Source organism: Hemicordylus capensis, chromosome 6 (assembly GCF_027244095.1).
Source record: "Hemicordylus capensis ecotype Gifberg chromosome 6, rHemCap1.1.pri, whole genome shotgun sequence".
NCBI classification, from domain to species: Eukaryota; Metazoa; Chordata; class Lepidosauria; order Squamata; family Cordylidae; genus Hemicordylus; species Hemicordylus capensis.
Window position 1 is genome coordinate 46,441,855 of NC_069662.1, and position 12,467 is coordinate 46,454,321.

At 42.9% G+C, this 12,467-nt stretch overlaps 1 protein-coding gene and 1 long non-coding RNA gene across 10 annotated transcripts in view; one reads left to right on the forward strand and one right to left on the reverse strand.

The window, feature by feature from the left end:
• The window catches only part of LOC128329163 (uncharacterized), a 199,736-nt gene extending 192,425 nt beyond the window's left edge, over positions 1-7,311 (reverse strand). For all 7 annotated transcript variants that reach the window (XR_008309539.1, XR_008309542.1, XR_008309544.1 and 4 more), the window contains exon 1: positions 4,919-7,311. This is a non-coding gene — a long non-coding RNA (uncharacterized LOC128329163). The remainder of the gene's footprint in view (positions 1-4,918) is intronic.
• Positions 7,281-12,467, forward strand: part of SMARCE1 (SWI/SNF related, matrix associated, actin dependent regulator of chromatin, subfamily e, member 1) — a 45,516-nt gene continuing 40,329 nt past the window's right edge. The window contains exons 1-3 of one of the 3 annotated variants that reach the window (XM_053259745.1): positions 7,281-7,679; positions 10,913-10,957; positions 12,318-12,361. In XM_053259745.1, the coding sequence (XP_053115720.1) occupies positions 10,951-10,957; positions 12,318-12,361 (51 nt within the window). In that variant the 5' untranslated portion in view covers positions 7,281-7,679; positions 10,913-10,950. The remainder of the gene's footprint in view (positions 7,680-10,912; positions 10,958-12,317; positions 12,362-12,467) is intronic. The other 2 variants (XM_053259746.1, XM_053259747.1) reach the window with 2 other exon arrangements.

The following is a 12,467-nucleotide window of genomic DNA, read 5'->3' on the forward strand; positions in this document are numbered from 1 at the left end:
GGCAGCGGCAGGGGTGGGTGGGAGAAAACAGCGGCAGCCGGTGGAAGGGCAGGCAGCGGAAGAAAGCGGCAGTGGGTGGGCTGGGAAAGAAAGCAGCAGCAGGTGGGTGGGGAAACTAGAGGCGCAGATGCTCTGCACGCAGTCCAGCTAGTATCAAACTCTTTTGCTTGAGTATATTATTTTGATACATTCTGACAAATATTATATTGAACTTGATAACTATTGAGGGGGAAATAGCATTTTTAAGAAAGCCTTGTTTTTTTAATTTTTGAGCTGTTTTTATAACCCTAATACATGCCTCAGGATGGGGAAAAACCAGGAAAATAACACATTAATCATACAATTGAAAGTTGAGTGCCTAATTACTGAACCATTTCTTTCAAACTGGTTACCACTTTTAATGTTGAAAGTTTCAGTTCCAGTTCAGATCCAAAGCAACCAAGAAACTTTTGGTTCAGGTTTAATTACGGTCCATTGTGGGGGGGGGGGCGGGACGGGACTCTAAATAAGTTTTTGGGTTCCAGTTTTGGTTCCATTCAACTCCCTGGCAGAAACTATATAATGAGGGGGCAAGTCCGATATATTGGGGGGGGGGAGCTTCACAGAGTGGGTGCCACAACAAGAAGGCCTTGCTGCCAGATCTAATTACTGAACATGGAAGAAGCTCTCTCCAGATTATCTAATGAGAAAGGAAGCACATAAGGAGAAAGGTTCTCCCCAAACTATACAAGGCCCAGGCCATACAGGACTTTAAAAGTAAAAAAACAAACAAACCAGCAGCTTGAATTAGACCCAGAAGCTAATAGGCAGTCTGTACACGTGCACCAAGATGAAACAATATAATATCTCCTTCACACTCCAAATAACAAACATGCAGCTGCATTCATCACCATTTGAAGCATCTGAACTGTCCCCACATGAAGCACTTTACACTAATCTAAATGAGAGGTTACAATGCAGATTTACCAGTCAAAACTGCTAAAATGCACTCCTTTTCCTTGTTATCATCTGTGAATAAAGTAGCAATGCAGGGTTGAGGAGAATCCCCAAACTATGTACTTGATCCTGAAAAAGAGTATAACCCAATCCAGAGCATGCAGTATTCCACACTGCCAAATTTGCTATAAACAACTGTAGTCCTGTTCAGGCATTCAGCCTGAACCCCAGTAGAAAGAGAATGGGGGTCATCAGCTAGCCACACCTCTCCCCCATGCCAGCATACCCCATGGCTTTGCCCTATGCTCTTCCAACATCCAGTGCAGGCCAGGCAGGATTCTGGAACACAAAGAGTGTGCAAGGATGCAAAAAGAGAGTCTGAGGAGCATATAGCTAGAAAGCAGAAAACCTGTCAGGGAGGCGGTTGGACCCTTAGATTATGAGGGCATGAAAGGATTAAAGAATATAAGAAGATTGCAGAGAACCTGAATGAGTTCTTTGCATCTGTCTTCACAGTGGAGGAGACTGACCTAGGGTTGGCAACATATGCCGGGAGGTCCCGTATATCTGGGGTAAAGTGGTTGTCTCATCTGAGATGCCATTTCCCCTGTATTTTGGCTCTGCTGCACATGCCGCCTACTTCTAACAAGGCAGCATGCTCCATCACCATCAGCATACTGTCCTGCCTGGCTGCCATCCTCTCTACCCAGGGCTTTTTACAGGCAACATATTACAAATGTGTCTTCCTCAGCCAAGCAAAGAGAGTGGGTTACTTTTTTTCCACAGGACTTCCTTGCAACTTCCTGCCAGCCTCAGGCTCTGGGTGCAAGTATATATGGGTGTGTGTGTGTGTGTGTGCGCGCGCGCGCGTAGGGTAATACCAAGTGCGACACTGCAACAGAAGGCAACCACTCTCTTGGAGCCAAAACTGGTAGTTTGAGGGAGGGATGCCCCCTCCCTGACTTGTGTCACATGTTCAGGAAACAGAATGTTGGCAACCCTATACTGACCATATACCTGCTCTGGAACTGAGCTTCTCAGGCTTGGAGGCTGAAAAATTGGACCAATTTGAGGTGACGAGAGGATGTTCTTGAAAAACTAAAAATCAATAAATCACCATGGCCAGATGGCATCCACCCAAGAATTCTAAAGAAACTCAAATGTTAAATTGCTGGTCTCCTAGCAAAAACATGCAACTTGTCTCTACAATCAGGCTCTATACCAGACAACTGGAAAGCAGCTACTGTAACTCCCATTTTCAGAAAGGGATCCAAGGGAGGTCTGGGAAATTACAGGCTGGTTAGCTTAACATCTGTGCCAGGTAAATTGATGGAAAGCATACTTAAGGACAAAATGGTTAAACATAGAGAAGAATAGGCCCTACTGAAGAAGAACCAGCATGGCTTCTACAAGGGCACGTCTTCCTCACTAACCTGTTAGAGTTCTTTGAGAGTGTCAGCAGGCATGTGGATAAAGGTGATCCGGATGACATAGTATACTTGGACTTCCAAAAAGCTGGACTTCCAAAAAGCTTTTGGCTCTTGAGTAAACTTAGGAGTCATGGGATAAGGGGACAGGTTCATGTGTGGATTGGTAACTGGTTGAAGGACAGGAAACGGAGGTTAGGAATAAATGGACCATTTTCACAATGGAGGGAAGAATGAAGTGAGGTCCCCCAAGGATTTGTATCAAGACCAGTGCTCTTTAAATTGTTCATAAATGATCTTGAAGTTGGGGTAAGCAGCGAGGTGGCCAGATTTACAGATGACACTAAACTAAACCGCCTAGTGATTTCTATATTAGGCAGTATAGAAATTCAATAAATAAATACATAAATATTTAGGGTAGTGATGCCTTGAACCTCTCACACCAGCCCTGCAAAATCTATCATATCAAAAGCTGCTCAGAGACCTTAATAATATGAACAGGGAGGGATGTTCTTTCCCTGTCAAGCTCCAGACAATGTTCATAAACCAAAGCAAATAAACAGCTTCTGTTCTAAACCAAGCCTTAAGCTTTCATTGATATGGGTCCAGAAAAACTGGTTTCATCCCAAAATCTGTTTCCAAACAGAGGTGAAAAAGGAAATGGCCCCACAGCAAAGTTAGTTGCTAAGTAAGTCCATAAGTGAGCTTCTATCTTAACTTGTTTCAGAAGCTGAATCAAGAGATGTCATCTTTGCGTTGTGCAGACATTTCTAGTAGGATATAAGAAGATGATGTGAGTTAATTTGTAAAGAATTTATGTGCTGGTCTGGTTGTATGTGCATTACTGCCTAAAAGCAAAAGTGATCCTTTCCTGCCTAAGCCTATCAAGAGGGCTGCTAATTTTGCAAACTGATTGTTGAGTCAAAAACTATCTCTCAAGTGAAGCCCATCATTAAAGGCAGCAAACATTGGGCTCCTGTCTAAAAATCTGGCCCTTCAATTCCTATCATGCTAACAGCCTAGTCCAGCAGATGAATGCTTAGGACAGAACATGCCAATTATTGCCTAAGTATAAGATTACCAAAAAACACACCCAGTGTTACACAAGACTGTGCCACCAATGGAACCTATCAATCAAATCACTGCAAACTATGATGACCTTACCTTATTTATCTCAAAGAACAACAATCAATACCCTTTTCCTTGTACCTAAACTTAAAACAACACATAACAAAAGAACATCAAACCAGATGAAAGTAAATGCATTGCTGTTCACTGAACTGTGTACAACAGATCTGGCACACCAAACAGAAAGCTAACATTCAAGGAAAATCCCTACACCCTTATTAAATTAAATATTTTATTTAGTTGTACATAGCTCAAGTTTAGATTTCAATTTCTCCCTTTACTCTTCTCAAATATACCAAAAAAATGATGGTAGTCTTCCCCCCACCCCACCCATCTAAATACACACATTACAGAAAGCCCCCAGGAAACTGTCGCATTCTAAGTGGCATGATAGGACTAGATTCTTAATCTGACTTCAAAGTAATCAGTTCTGACTTTTAATACAATATATGGTGATTATCTTGAGGGAAAAAGGAAAACACCTTTTAAGACTATTTCACAGTTGGCTGCTTTTACAGACAGCATTTATTTATAAAATATAATCTGGGAAATGTTTTGCAGAAAAATAGTCTGGAAAATTTCTTGTTAACTCCCGAACTCTCCTTTTGTTTTTAATACCTTAGCCCTTCTAATTCTGAAGGCTCAAGACAAATAACAGTATTGTTATTGTATGTTAAAGTAAATATTTTATGTAAAACATATGTATTTACATAACAGGTATATTAGAAACAGATAGAATTTATAAAATTAAGAATGCCAGGGAGAAGGCCTCTCCAATGTGTTAGCCGTTTAGGTGCAGGTATTATGAAGGGGCATTCAATCACACAAGTTCTCACCCACAGTCTCAACCCAGATTTACCATCTTTGTAAGAATCATGCCATCAGTGGCTACTAGTCTTGATAGTTCTAAGCTACCTCTAGGTTGAGAGAGGCAGGGTGCTTCTGAATACCAGTTGCAGGGGAGTAACAGCAGGAGAGAGGGCAGGATTTCATCTATTCCCTGTGGGCTTCCCAGAGGCACCTGATAGGCCACTGTGGGAAACGGGATGCTGGACTAGATTGATCCTGGGCCTGGTAGAGCAGGGTTGTTTTTTATGAGCAAGCCTGATTAGCAACTAGTTTTCCTGGAGGGCTGCTACCACCAGGTCACTTTAGGGGATGAACTTGGAGGTGGCAACCCACTACTATTTACCCCTTTCTCACCCATCCCTAAATTGATCTTCTAGCAGGTTCTGTTGCTACAAATGCCATTTTCTTTTTTGCCTCACAGTTGGCAACTGGGAGCAGGAAGGATCTCTCAGGTGTGGAGATTTGGGCCAAGAGCCTCCACTTGTTGACCCCTAGAATAGATGCTTTAATTATTTCCCCCTTCCAGGACAATATATTAATATATTATTTACTTATGAAGATGTTAATATATGATTTACCTCTAGAGATGCATTGAGTAAAATACCTCCTTCCTCAGTACTATTGATCATGGAGTTAATGATTCTCAGTAGTAGCATCCTTGGAAGCAGTGAGCCAAGGCAGTTCAGAATGACTTCAATGAACAGCTCCTTTGTGGACTGTAGAGAGTTCTGAGACAATTTCTTCTCCAATTTTGACAGTTCCCTTTTCTCAGTTGCCATTGTAAACCACCCAGAGACAAAAGTTTGGGGCAATATACAAATTTGATAAAATAAATAAATAAATAGATAAATAAATAAACAAATAAATAAATTTCCAGGGCTGTGGGACAAAAGAAGCCAGAAGGCCTATCTATGAAAGACCTACGCAAGGCCCAAAGACAGTACTGTACAAGGAAGGCAGGTTAGTTCCAGAGATCTGGAGGCGGAGAAAGGTTCAGGAGCTAGGTCAGCAGGACTTGCACTAGCAATAACCAACTGCAGACTGAGAGTTTAAATACACCACAGGCTCCATCTTGAATGCAGTGGGATCTTGATTCTATTAGCTCTTGATTCTGTTGGCTGTGTATGGAGATTAGAGCACTACAGTGAGAACCCCGCAAACAACCAAGGAAGCACTTCTCAGATTTTCTTAAATTTGAGCAATGACTCTCAACAGGGTCTGGGAATGAGTCTGTGGGGGTGAAGGGTCTCTGGGTTGGCATTGTATGGAACTGCTAAGAGGCCATGAACACTGAAGTGTGAGATTCTTTGTTCTGACTTACGAGTCATCAAGTGACACAGCAGGAATGCTGTTGCTAAGCTCTGAGAGAGCTTGTTCTCATCACCAAGAGATCGTAACAGAGTATATCTTCTTTGTCCTCCAGTTCCACTTCTCCAATCCTGACAGTTCCCTTTTCTCAGTTGCCATCTTTCACTTCTGGATTATCAGCTCCTATCACTTCCACTCCTTTCACTTTTAGCTCTGTCAGACCCACTTGTACTTCCATGTTCTTGACACAGTGAGAAACAGGCTTGATTTTCTCTGAAGCACTGGAATTGATGTTTGCCCAGGCCCTATTAGTAACTTCCTTATAAAAACTGGAAAAATAAGCACAGATCTTTCCTCGGCCACACTTGCTACATACTATTAACTCTCCTATGGAAATCTAGAGGAAGGGAGGCACAGACACCATCCATGCACTGTTTCTGTATCCCATGGGAAATGGTGCTCTTTAATTTTTCTTCATGGTAAAGGGTTTGGGGGGGCAGTACTGTAAAAGTCTTATTTTATCTTGGTTCCCTCATTCATTTTTTCTCCTCCTCCTGAGGTCACTTATGTGCCGTTTTTAACTGCTGTTAACAACCTGAGCTATAGTTAATTCAGCCTCTCAAAGGTTCTGTGGGGTCTGTGCCACATGCACATATATTATAGTCAGTGCAGGCTTTATGTGGTGTACATTGATTGAAGCACCACTTAAAAATGCTGCTTGTGAACAGAAATACATGTCACACACTTTCCAGCACTTATTTGTTTGATTTTTAGACTGCCCTTACAAAATAGCTCAGGGATAAATAAATGGCCAAGTGGGCTTAAGTCACTGGACAGGTGAAATCTCTTCAGTCATGACCACACTATGTGCTATCTGTCAATATCTCGATCTGCACTTCAGTCCTATTGTAATGAAAGGAAACCTTTAACTATTGTTGAAGGGGCGTTCAATTGAGATAACTAAACTAACCAGCACAAAGGCAGAAATTGGCATCTTCTCTTTGTTTTGGATAGCAAATCACTTTGTCTCCAACGTCTTGATGTGTAGCAATGTTTGCTTACTGTGTTATGTCTTCTTTCCTTTTAAAAAAGAGTCTACCCAATAACTGAAATCGTGTCAATGGTTGTACCCTTTAGCCTGAATATGCTAAAGCTACTCTTCCCGCAGGACTTAATCTCAGCCAGAGGCTCTTTAGAACTTAGCCGCAGAACCTGCCAGAATGAGTCTCAGCTGCCTTTGGAAATCTAAAAATGAAGCACAGCAGAGCACCTTTGCCTCTCATATCCCAACACCCACAACTAGCCTCTTCAGAGTTCGCCTGATGGCGAGAATAATATTATTTCGTTTTCATTGAAAATAATCTATGAATTGCTGCTGACAAGAATTGAACGGACAAATGAATGGCGGAGGTGAAGGCTGGCTGAGCCCGCGCCCATTCGGTCATGAGCACGCCACCTCCGCCCGCGCGCGCCTCCTCCCGAGCCTCGGCCTCCTCCCTTTCCTAAACCGAACGATTCGAATGCGCACGCATCAGCCGCATCCCCAGCCTCTCTCTTATGTGCAGGTTTCAACCACGGTCGCTCTTTAGGTTGCGTCATCTCGTCCTCACGTGACCAAACTCCTCGCCCTGGCCTCAAGCCGCTCCTCAACCTATAGACGGCATGTTTCCTATCTCTACGCTTCAACCCTAGGTGCCTAAAGTAAACGTCATTTTTAGACTGACGAACGCACTTTCGTTAAAATCCGATGCAAGCCTCCTGTTCGTAGAAAGAAATTTAAAAAGAGGAGGGGGATTGGAAGAGAAAACAAAGATTATACAAATTAGGAGTTATTAATCAGGAAGGAGATATAGTAATTTTTTTGGGGGGGCGGTTTCTTACAAACGGGAGGAATATTTTAATGGAAAGTGCTGAAGCAGAAACGGAAGCTGCTGCACTCCGCTCTCTCCATCCCCAGTCTTCCTGACTCCATCGATTCTGTCGGGTTTGAGACAAAGAGGCAAGGCCTGACTGAGGCCCGCGTTGGAGCTGGTGAGTTCGCGGTGGCCTGTATTTTGGCTTAGCAGAGGGGTCGGTTCTCTCCTAGCAACTCCACGGGCTTTTTTCCTTCTGGTCCCTGGCAGAGTCACGCCCCCCCCCCGCTAAATTGTGTCTGTGGTGTGGCGCCCTGTCTCTCTCCTCTTTGTTCTTATCTTCTCCCAGAAAAACAGCAATGAGCCATTGACCCAAGCAAGGATCTCGGGGAGGGGAGACACATCTGTCAACCCACCACCCTCTTCCCCTTTTTTTGCCTATGGATTGTGTTCTCCCTTTAAAAAGTACATATTGGCAACGCTTCTCCATTTGAGCCAGAGGGTGAGCAATACAGTACATTGGTCCAAATTTCACCTTTCTATGAATTCACTACATGGCCTTAGGCAAAGCACTGTTTGCTTAGCGATTTAGCCTCAGGTAGGTTCCCTCATTGGCAAGGTTGGGATAATAATACTGGCTGACATGCTGCACAACATTGTGTTTATGTTGCAAGGTAACATTTGTGCAATTGAGTAAGTATAAGAATTGCACAGATGGAGTTCCATGACAGTGCGGACGAGTCTTTTTAAGGACTTTTGGAGGAACAGATGTAAATCACTTTATCAAACATTCCAAAGCACTATTTGAGATCAGAGCTCAACAATTCCGGGTGCCAGGTCACCATGGGCACTTTAAGTATGGTGCCTGAACCAGGTGATACATGCATGCAGCCAGGAAGAGGAGTGCACAAGCAAGGTGGGAAGTCTGCACCCTCACAAAGCAGAGGGCATTGCTGTGGGTGAGTGGTGAGCGCCTCTCCCAGTGGATCAGAGGATAGTCTGGCTCCTAAATTTTTGGGCCAGCTCCCCTGCTAAATGAGGAACGAGGCACCTTTTTTAAAAGTGCTGATTCTCTTTATTTAGCAGGGGGAGAGCAACTGGCTCTATCCATCCCCAGCACAGCATCCCTCTGGTGGCTGTTGCTGGTGTCTATCTTATGTTTCATTTTTAGATTGTGAACCCTTTGGGGACAGGGAACCATTTCATTTATTTATTTACATTTCTCTGTGTAAACTGCTTTGGGGACTTTTGTTGAAAAGTGGTATATAAATATTCATAGTAGCAGTAGTAGTAGGGCCAACAAAATTCTACCAAGGCCTGATTTAGATGTTAAATGGTGGCGTATTAATTTATATCCCCTTTCTATATCAAAATGCACTCAGTTGGGATTACAGCATTTGAAAACCATTGCAGCACATACATAATTGAAAACAATCAAGAAAGCTTTAAAAAGTAGAATATGGGGGGTGGGGTGGAATCAGAAAGACCTGAACTTTTTGAAAGTCTGCTGGAACAAGACTTTTTTTTCTAGGGATGTGCCCAAATTGTTGGAGAGGCGCCGAAACGGTTTGGGCTCCCCTAGCTGAATTGTTTCAGTGTGTGGGCCAGCAGTAACTATATCAAGTGGAGTGCAGGTCCCTACCTGCTCCTCCATCATCCCACCACGGCACTGTCGGTACTAAAAGGCTGCACTGCAGGACTGCTCCAAGCAGCTGCGCAGTGTGGCCTTTTAGTACCAACAGTGTCACGGTGGGGCGATGGAGGAGCAGGTAGGGACCTGTGTTCCACCTGATAAAGTTATCACCCACCCCGCAGTGGGATGTGCCCAAAGCGTTTCATGCACATCCCTACGTTTGTCTCAAAACCAGGCCATGTAGGGCCCCTTTTGAGAGGCTATTCCTCATTCTAGACATTACAATCCAAAAAGGGTCTTTGTAAGGACTATTGAGAGAATGTTTGTAAATAACTTTATTGAACACTCTAAAACACTCTCATACCTCCCTATTTAACAGTTATTGACAGAAGGACACAAACAAGGACCTCTGAAGCAGAGCAAAGTTCTTGGGCAAGTTCATAGTGGAGGGGGCAGTTTTTAAGATACCCTGGTACCTTAAACTTTAAAGGTCAAAAACTGTACCTTCAGTTAAAATCAGAAACAAATTGGCAAAGAGTAAAACTGGTAAAGTGTCAGTGTGGTATGATATGATGTAATCTGCTGGCCCTGGACAAAACCCGAGTAGACACATTCTGACCCAACTGAATTTTCTGGACTGTCTTCAAGAACTGCACTGTGTAAAGCACATAACAGTAATCCAACCTGGTAGTGACTCAACCATGACTGACTGACTCTGGCCAAGTCTGATTTCTCCAGGAAAATACCATTCCTAGTCCAGCAACCCAGAGTAGGCTAGGGATTCAACTGCCAGGGAAGTGCAGAATTAAATTAATAGGACCAACAGATCATATCATACCAAAATGATACTTTACCAGCTTAAAATAATAACTTCGTGAGGGGCAATCAGACTGCATTGTGAACATAGATTGGTCTTAATAAAGCATATTAAGGGGTTTCATTTTCAGCTAGTACTGCAGATACCGAAACCGCGAATACCAAGGTATTGGGGCAATGGAAATCTGGGATTTGGGTTCCAAAGGGCAGGGAAATGGCGAAAAATGGGCAAAAAACCACAACAAACCCAAATAAAATGCCCTACTGTACTCCACAGGTCCCCAGTGTTCCACCAATGTCCCCCAAAAGTCTCCACTGCCATATTTTGGCATAAAATCATGATATTTAAGCTTTTTTTTTTCTTTGAAAATGAGCCACAAAAAGGCTCCAGCGCTCAAAATGGCAGCTGGAAATGACAGCCTCAGAGGTCAAAATGGCAGCCTCAGAGGTCATTTCCAGCCCCACCAATCCGTGGATATATGGATTTAACCCCTCCGCGCTCCTGTTTTTTCCTTCTCTTGCATATACTGAGGTCGAGTGCCAATTACCTGACTGCGGATACGTGAAACCACAGGTGCTGGATATGTGAGTAATGACGCCCTCCTGTCCCCTCTAACAGGGATTCTCAGATATTGTTGTCTACAACTCCCAGCATCCCCAGCTGCAATACCCTTTGTTTCGGGATTATGGGAAATGTAGTCAACAACATCTGGGAATCCCTGTTAGAGGGAACACTGCCTCCTGTACTTTCCAAGTGCCTGGAAGTGGACTATATATGAGATGTATGCTTGTTAGGAAAGGAACACTGAAGACTGTAAAGTTTGTTTCTTGTTTTTGATTCTTATCCAGTACATCAAGTAATGTAAATAAAGGTGGTGTTGGTAAACTGCATGGTGCAAAGTTCATATGCATAATGTGTTAAGAAAGAATTTAATTCATATTACTGTTGTGTTATTTTTCAGATCTCATGTTATCTGCTTGAATATTTTTATCTACCAAAATGTCAAGTAAGTTCAGTGTGTGTGTGTGTGTGTTTGCGTGTCTGTTCCTATCTAACATGTTCACCTATAAAATGGCACAAATTATTCAACTCCATGGCTTGGCGCTAATGGTTGCTGCTCTCTATAGTAGTTCTAGTTATTGAGTTATAGGATGAAGTCTTTAAGGTGAATATAGTAGCACTATTCTGTTTAGATTTAGGACAACATCAGCCCCTGTGTACCCCATACTCAACAATGGGAACTCACCTGGTCACCTGCAGGCAGTTATTGCTTGCCATAGGCAGCCAAGTAAATAGCTAATAATAAGCCTGATATAGAAAAAGAATGTTCAGTTATTAACTCCAGCAACTGTAAACAAACATATTAATGTGACAAAGAGCAAATAGATCTCCAACCAAGTCCTCGCCAAAACCTCTGTCTATCCCCTCTCTCTAAAACCCCAACTTCCATTCCTATTTTCCTTGTTCTGCAACCCCACATCTCCATCAGTGTCAGCCCTTTGGTTCTTTCCCTTCCGTGCCTAGTCTGCAGAATCAGGAATCCCTCACATCAGGATCCTGCACTTCACCTTCTTCAGGCTTTACTGCTTCGGCAGGAAGGCTCACCTGGCACCAATTTTCATGTCCTTTCATCACCGGATGAAGGCCTTTTTATTTTCCCCAAGCCTTCTAAAATCTTGCTTGACCCTGGTTTTGTTTTGCTGCGCATTTTATACTTTTGCTGTTCTGCTGCTGTTTTCTACTTTAATAACCTCTGGGAGAGGTAATGCTAGAGAGAGGGGTAGACATTCTTCAGATAAATGTATGCATTCCAGCATTTCATTGTGAGGTTACTTTAGTCTTCTTGCATGACTGGTAATACAAGCTGTACAGATTTTGTGTGTGAATTTGATTTTCATACAGTCTTGTTTGAAAATGCCTCTGTGTGAAAATTATGCTCTGTGTGATATGTTTACATGCCAGATAAAAGGCTTCTGGTTTTGCCATCTCTTGGGTGTCTAAAGTTTTTTGCATGGCACTATCTTCAAACTGTGCAAAAACTAAGAAGATGTAATCACATGAAAGGATGATACCTTTTCAGCAATTGGATCAGCCATAAGCTTTGCCTGTTAACTGGGAGAGTGGAAGGAAATGGGGCGAAGTTAGTCTGTTTTGTTCCTAAGTACACTATTTTGTTGTGGCTTGTTCATTGTATTCACTTGCTTGAATTCTCAGGGACTACAGACCAACTCAAAAGCCATAGCTGGGCATTCCTGTAGTATCTGGGGCACCATCTCAAGTTGTGGGCCATTTATTCATATTTTGATTTGCTATTGAAAATGTTTTCTTACTCTACAGTACAATTCTTCCTCTCTCTTTTATAACAGAAAGACCATCTTATGCCCCGCCACCAACCCCAGCCCCCACAACCGTAAGTATGCAAGTCTTTTCTTTTTCTTTTTTCAGACTAATCCAGAAGCCGAATTCCATTTTAGTCACACAGAGATGATATAAGGAGCTCCATACACCAAGTCAGA